This window comes from Charadrius vociferus, unplaced genomic scaffold (assembly GCF_000708025.1).
Source record: "Charadrius vociferus isolate BGI_N301 unplaced genomic scaffold, ASM70802v2 scaffold92, whole genome shotgun sequence".
In the NCBI taxonomy this organism is placed as follows: domain Eukaryota; kingdom Metazoa; phylum Chordata; class Aves; order Charadriiformes; family Charadriidae; genus Charadrius; species Charadrius vociferus.
Window position 1 is genome coordinate 3,094,902 of NW_009647874.1, and position 7,925 is coordinate 3,102,826.

General features: G+C 42.5%; 1 protein-coding gene across 1 annotated transcript in view; it reads right to left on the reverse strand.

The window, feature by feature from the left end:
• The window catches only part of SLC9A4 (solute carrier family 9, subfamily A (NHE4, cation proton antiporter 4), member 4), a 32,328-nt gene extending 26,581 nt beyond the window's left edge, over nt 1-5,747 (reverse strand). Inside the window, exons 1-2 of the mRNA XM_009883075.1 lie at nt 5,486-5,747; nt 1,461-1,924 (exon numbers count right to left, since the gene is read on the reverse strand). Of these exons, the coding sequence (XP_009881377.1) occupies nt 1,461-1,924; nt 5,486-5,747 (726 nt within the window). The remainder of the gene's footprint in view (nt 1-1,460; nt 1,925-5,485) is intronic.
• Nucleotides 5,748-7,925: the final 2,178 nt, after the last annotated feature.

Sequence of the window (7,925 nt, forward strand, 5' to 3'; positions counted from 1 at the left end):
GTGAGTTGGACCCACATCACAAATAACACCTGGGAACAAAGGGAAAGCAAGGCAGAGAGCCAGTCAAAAAAAGGATGAAACAAGCTCTTCCAGAGTGAGGAAGGGGTATCACCCTTTGAGGTTTGCACTTGAAGGGACCAAAAAGATGAGTAGAAGTGATAAATACATTGGGGACTTTTTTGTTACAACTATAACACTTCAGCAGTTTGCACGTAAAGTGAAGTAACATTTGTCCCTTGGTTCTACATCAGTCCTACATCTCTGATTCACCAAGAGGAAGGATTTATGATCAATAGGCTGTGGCTGCAAGAAACTACTTAATTCCTTTTCCTTTTTGCATTACTCATAAACTGTGCTTCTCCCATGAAGCCTTTCAGCAATGAACTCTGTACAGATTTTACAAGTCCAAGTTGTTCTGTACCTCATGTATAACAGTATCTGAATAGTTTTTATGTGTTTTAGATTCCAGTGATTTAAATTCTGTAAAGATCTTATCTAGTGAAACTCCTTTGCTTGCAGTTAACCTGCAGCACATGAGCAGTCCTCTTGGTTTCTAAGCAATGAATTTCCTGCTTGAAATTTCTTCCTTGAAAAACACGTGTTCTAAGTGGTTTTGTCAGTTGTGGTTTACAGCTAGAATTTCAGGTTGCTCCAAGTTTTAGTAGAACTAATGAAAAAGGGGGAAAAGTCTTAGCAAAAGGAGGTCTGTAAAAACACTCTTTTCCTGTTTCAAAAAAAAAAACAACCACACAACAAAACAAAGCAAAAACAACAAACAAATAGAAAAAAAAGATGAACAAAATCTCTCTTATTCCAGAAGCGTTGTTTCCTGAAACTTGAGATAAGACAGCTAAGAAAAGTGAATATTTGTCAGATATCAGGTCTTTTACTTATAGAAACAGAGTTATGAGAAGTTATTAGTGGCTTTTGGAATTCCTGTCTAAGGTCTCTGGTGAACTTCCTTGCAGGGGCTGGAGGAAGGAGTGCAGCCTCCAGAGGTTGTCCACATCTGGCCCTTTTTTTTTTCTTTTTTTTTTTTTTTGCAGAGGGCTCTCTAAGGCATGTAGGGTCTCCTGTATTACTACTCCTGCTGCCTCCAGTCTTTAAGTAGTACAATTTTCTATTTATTTGTTTGCACAATGTCAAGAATGTTCCCATACGCAAAATCAAAATGTAGCCTATACATTCACTTCAGTGAATGCAAGAGCGAGGTGTGATGTCTAATGCGTGTGTGTATGCTTCCCTCTTCCAGCAGCTCTAAAACAATATGGTTTTGAAAGAGTTAATATAAGATGTAATCTTTCCATACATTAAAATTACTTGTGTGTACTGGAGTGGAGTATCCATAAAATAAACAATGCATCCAGGATCACCTTAGAGCTGCTCTTGTTCTGTGCCCAATAACCCTACAAGCTGCAAGAACCCAAAGAGGGGAAGACAAGGAGTGGAAAGAAACTCACCACAGTTATGCCATCGTTTAGTAATGACTCTCCAAAGATCATCATGTAAAGCTGCTCATTAACGGAGGCTTCTTCAAAAACTGCCAGAGCTGCCACAGGATCCACAGCTGAAATCATGCTGCCAAAGAGCAGGTTCTGCAGCAGGTTCAGGTCGGTCAGGCCGAAGGCTTCAATCTGGCAGATTCCATAGAGGGAGAGGCCAATCCCAAACGAGTTTAGCAGAGATCCCAGCACAGACCACCACAGGATGGACCCAAAGTTTTCAAAAAATGGGCGAGTTGGCATGAAATAACCCTCCTCCAGGATAATGGGTGGAAGAAGATACAAGAAGTAAATACTTGTGTTCATAACTGGTGGAGATTTGTGATCAGAAGCAAAGATGATCGCTCCTACTAGTGCTCCAATGGCAATCAGGATGCAGCTTTCGGGCATGAGTCTTGGTAATCGGTGATAGAGATGGAAACCTTGAATAAAACATTAGGGTGCTTTTCAAGTTTAAATTACCCTGGTGTCAGACAGATGTGTTGCCTGCCTTTGAATACTCTGACTTCACACAGACAAGTTTTGCTCTTAGGATTATGAATGTAAAAACAGACAGTACTGTTCCCTTCAAAATTAAACATTCCCAGACTTGTATCACTAAAGCAGGGAAAGAGTTTGGCCGCGAACCTCTTCTTTTTCCACTCCCCAGTTCTCTATTTCTGAGCAAGTGTGCCTGAGTCTAAGCTCCACTTCTAGGAATACGGAAACCTCTTTGAAAAGGTACTCCACAATTTGAGAAGAAAGTACTCTTCAAGAATCCTTACTGCCCAACTGCTACAGCCATACCTCTGAGGCATGGTATTGTCCCTCTATCCCAAAGACCCCGCTATCCCTGGCTGCAGGTTCGAAGGCAGCTTCCCACCACGTGCTGAGGAGGGTCCCTGGCTGCAGAGCCCCCGCTGGATTTGGGCCAACCAGGAACTTGGAGAAGCCCAAGGGAGCAGGGAGCAGCTCAGATGCCACCATCTTCTCAGCTCCCTCCACTTCCAGCACTCCCCTGAAGCATTGTATGGACTCCACGTAACCCACAGGCAGAGGGAGGGAGTACTCATGAACAACAAAATATCCCAAGCAGCAGTAATCAAGCCACAGTAACATAAGGCTTTGTACAAGCTGATTAACCTTGCTTTTTCTGGGAAAACTGCTGTTCCTACATAAGGTAAACAATATTTTGTAAAGAACCTTCTGAGTTAGTTTACTGGAACAAAACCAGTGATTTCAGCAGAGCTGAAAGAACTACCAGCAGCCATCAAATATGTGAGAAAATAATGCATCCTAAGGGATTTTTTTTTTCCTCAGTAGAATAAAAGCTGAGTCCACACTAGCAAATAAGGCAGGCCAAAGACTTTTCCAAGTAGAAAGGTTCAGCTTGCATCCATACAGCCAAATTCTCTTCCCTACCCCAGCAAGAAGTGGTCACATCCAAACTGCCTGTGGGAACAGATCCTGGCCCACAGTCTGTCCAGGCACTGCCTGGGAGGAGGCTTGTCGACATGGGCTAGAGCTGAGAAGGAGCACACCAACACTCATGTGGGATGGACAGTGACAGACAGCGTCCTGACAGGGTGCTTGTTAGTTTACAAGCATAGATGTAGCCAGGCTGTTTTCCAGAGAAAGGGCTACACTCACCATAGAAATGTGGGTGTGAATCTCCTCCTGCCCGCACTGGTGTACCACTACTGCAACTGTGTTAGTATAATTCTTCCCATTTGACACTAATACTGATACCATCACTAAGATAATGTCTAGCAATGGCTCATTTAGTCGCTATACCAGGAACTGTGTAATCATATTGCAAATGAGAGGTGCCTTTACTAGAAATGTAAGGAATTTCTCAGAATTTACAAGAATGAGAATGAGACAGAGTAAGAAACCTATAAATCCAGTGGCTGCGTCTCAGTGCCTGAAGTTAGGTCAGCCTTCATCCCGTAACTCTAGAAGCTAATGCCATGACTGCATTTCTGTGACCCTCAAATTATCAATGGTCAAAAGAAAAATATTTTTAGAATCATAGATTCATAGAATAGTTTGAGGTGGAAGGGACCTTAAAGATCATCTAGTTCCAACCCCCCTGCCATGGGCAGGGCCACCTCCCACTAGACCAGGTTACTCAAACCTGGCCTTGAACATTTCCAGGGATGGGGCATCCTCAACTTCTCTGGGCACCCTGTTCCAGTGTCTTACCACCCTCACAGTAAAGAATTTCTTCCTAACATCTAATCTAAATCTACCCTTTTTTAGTTTAAAACTGTTACCCCTCATCCTATCACTACACTCCCTGGTAAAGAGTCTGCTTTAGGTACTGGAAGGCTGCTATAAGGTCTCCCCAGAGCCTTCTCTTCTCCAGGCTGAACAACGAACAGCCTCAACTCTCTCAGCTTGTCTCATAAGCGAAATTTCATAAATTTTTTATGAAATTTTGCATAATTTGTTTAAGAGACTATTTGTTTTTACCAAAAAGTATGTTAAGTTCATAACTCTATTCATTTCATTTTTTTAATTACAAAAATCATTAAAAAAACCAATCAGTCAGTTTTACAGAAAAAGGGGATTTTTTTGCCTTTCGAGATCTCAAAAATATTTCCCACCATGAAACCTTGAAATACAGAAAGAAGATAATACCTGAATAAAACACTGAAAATTTGTAACAGTTTGGAAATCTTCCCTGGGTAACTAGATTATTCCAACTCTTTCTTCCAAGTAGATTTGAAGTCAGCAGCTCAATACTTTTCATCAAAAATAATATTATTTGCAAATTCCCAGCTAAGGAACAGGTCTGCTTGAGAGGCATCACAAAGTTTTCCTGAAGTATCTGTTTCTTGCTCAAAACATGAATATTGAGTAGATGGGCCATATGGCAAGTCCTGTGCTTTTATGGATGATGAATAAAGAAATTTATCAATTTGCTCACTGCTAATACACTTTGCTGATGCCATAACAACAAATGTGATATGCAAAATTTTTTATTATTATTTTAGCAGTGAAGACATTTGTTTATAGAAATTGGGTTGAGATCATGAGCTATTATGAAACTGGCAAATCATGGTCAGTGGTAATGATTTTTGCTAATTGTGTGACTATGACATGAAAAATGTTTATCTTCAGGCCACGTCCAGAAAATCGGCACTCCCACCTACCATCGTCTTTTATATTAATGTTTGAAAATCCCATGGAAAGATCAAAAGGATAGGGAGATCACATATGTGCAGCTCTTCACATTGTTACCATCTTCTTCGTTTATTTGATATTGCTGCATTAATTCTGAATGGTCAAAATAATTTGAGCCCACCAACGCAAACGTGTGAGAGCCACGGTGAGCCATTTTTGCTATGTTAATTGCAGTCCCTACTTCTCCATGAGTCGTCTTTCTTCATTCAAATACCTACATGGAGCTGTAGTAGAAGCTACATGTATCGGTATGTATTCAAAAGGCACTTACCCTGCATCTCTGGTTACCTACACCATCTTAGACTCTCAGTCCCTCTCCTCTGGTATTACTTTCTGGTCAACTTTAAACAGCAATCATGGAAAACAAAGACTCATAGGGAAATGTTTCCTATTATTCGCACAATGGAAGAATTCTTCCTGCTTTTCTCCCCCAAATTCAATATGCTTGAAGTCTCAGTCTGGTGTTACTGATTTCTACAGCTGTGGCAGGTTGTAAAGTCTGATATCTTGTGATGTTTAGAGACTAGAAAAAGGGATGGACAGCACTGTGTTGGGGAGCTCCGTTTGCTACTCACTAGGGTAGACAACCAAAGAGACATAAGGGTTAGAGGTCATACATTTACTTAAGTAAGCTGGAAGCATTCAGAGGTGGAATTTTGTCACTGTCATGTTAATGAACACGCCTGTTCTTTTGAGGTCAGAAGCTGTAAAAAAAAATCTCAGCTACAAAAATGCATGGAAGATACTTGGTTACATGGTACATTTTTAACTTCTTGCAGAGGTAGGAAGCTCCAAGATCCCGTTTTTTTACTTACCTATTTTTGCAAGAGAGGCAAGGAGGATCCAAAGAGTAACTTCATAAGGAATTTGCACATAGTCATAGTCCACTGTGAAAACCTGTAGCCTCGTATCTTGTGAAGAGCCAACAGCACCCCCGTGATCAGGTTCGTAGTGAGGCAAGAAACTCTTGCTCAGGTGGGGCTCATCCACATAAGCAGCAGCAGAACAGCATACCAGACACGACAGCGACAGCAACCAGTTCAAAAGCTTTGCATGTGAAAGCGTGGCAGAGCCCATGTCTGGGGCTGTGACTATTTTATTACAGATATAGCATATAGAGGGTGCAGGAAGGTATGTAGCACTCACTCCCGTCAATTTGCGCTGATCATAGCCACGGCCGCTTCTTCCTCAGGGCTGCTTCATTTGCCTATTAAAGGTCATTTAAAAGGCCCTAATGTGCCTGTCCTTTCCTCGTGTTACAGACGGACCTGGAGTTTGTATGAAGATACCGGTTCTGCAGGTTCCTCCGACCCAGATAAACCTTGGCCACAGCATCACCCCGTTGAAGAATAAGAAGCCCTTTCCAACTACATCATTTCTGTCGCCACTCTGATTTTTTTCCCACTGTCAAAAAAAAAAAAAAAAGAAAAAAGAAAAAAAGAAAAAAAGCTGCACTGCACAGCATTCAGGCAGCAAATGTAGCACAGGTAAATGGCATCAGGTGGGAGAGATGGTGGCACCTTGGGCAGGCAGGAGAGCCTGCTCCATACCTTCCTCTCCTGCCCTCACTCCCCGTCTGCCTCCCCAGCGCAACTGGCACCTCAGGTACCACACTTGGCACTGCTCACTGGTCCTGTCTCGCCTGGTGACAGAACTACTCGGTGTGTAAATAAACGGACTCTGCAGGGCTTGCAGTAGGGACATCTGCTGGAGGACCATGCAAATTACGTTCTCGTTTAGAAAGGTACGTATGTAACTTAGCACATTATAACAACACAAGGAGGAAGGTCGGAGTCACATCACGTGCTTAAAACTGGATCTTGACTTCTCTTGTGTTTGTTATTTGTTTTACTCATGCCGGCAAGGCATTTACTGGACAACCACATGATCCTCCTCCAACACGACATTCACCCTTATGGAATATTTTTTAAAAAGGTTAGCCTTTTCTCTCCTCCACAAACCCCACCATGTTTAGTGTTAGGGTAACAAAGTGTGCAAACACAGCAGTGTTGATTAGAAGCTGCTGAAGCCTATATTACATATATTGGATGGGAGTACATTTGATTTACTGACAAATTATTCAAAATGCCCCCTTATTTGGTTGTGTTGGGAAACAGTGCAGACTAGTGAGAACAGAGATGTACCCCACAATAACTGCTGCTAAGGACCCCACATCCATGCTGCACATGTTTGGGAGGGGTTTCCTTCAGGCCAGCTGGTCCCACAGACTGAATCACCCTTCATGGGTGGAGAATATCTTCCACTTGACTTTCTGTGGAAAGGGATCCAGTGTGTTCACCTATGCTGTTCTATAGTGCAAAGCAAAAGGCAACAAGTGGTGACAACTGGGAAAATTTCTTCAAAAGCTTATCATGATCTGAACTAAATGCAGGTGCAAATGCAGTGTCAAAATTTTCTGTGGTACAACCAGCAAGGCCGTTTGATGTTCTGTTTCTACATAAGGCACTATCTCTGCTTCTGCCTCACAGCACCACCACCAGTCATCCCACTGAAGGGTTTGAACCCAATACAAAATTAGGTAGGTAATGCTCAGCCTGCTTGCAAAGGAGTTTTTCTTTTTTTGGTATACTGGTCCTGTTAACAATAGTATTTCTTGAAGCCCCTTTCCAACAAGGAATCTGGCAGGTGAGCTATCCACTTAGCATTATAAAAAATGATTTGTTAACTTGAAGGCCAACTGAAGTCAGCAGAACACCAGCTCAGTAGCTCTCCTACTCAGATTTTCTGAACACCAACCATTGCATTTCACTTAGCTAGAGCCATACACACTCAGAGTGCAAGATGCCTTGAGAGTGGGTGATAAGAACCCTGGAGAGTTAGCAGCCAAAGGACTTCATGAGAAAGACTTCAGAGTCCCTGGAAGTCTACTAGCTGTGACAGCCAGGACTTTGATTTATGACTGCAACACACCCATAATACCAACAGGTTCAGTGGGACCCGTGAGTGACCAGTACCAGACAGGATCAGCAAGGTGCAGATGTCTCTGAGTGTGAAATGTTTCACAACTGGTAGGAATGCTGTCTCCCATGGCAGGAAGGATGGAAACACCTGGGATCAGCCCTGACACAGTGCTCCTTCAGCTCAACCCCTTTGGCATACCCAGTTGTAGCAGTCTCCTGTGGGACTTCAATGATGTTCCCATAGGAGGAGGTAACTAGTCTGAAGAGTTTGGATATGTCCCACTAGACTGCATGGGAAAATTAAACTGCAAGCTTCCTCTGGAGTTCCTTTTTT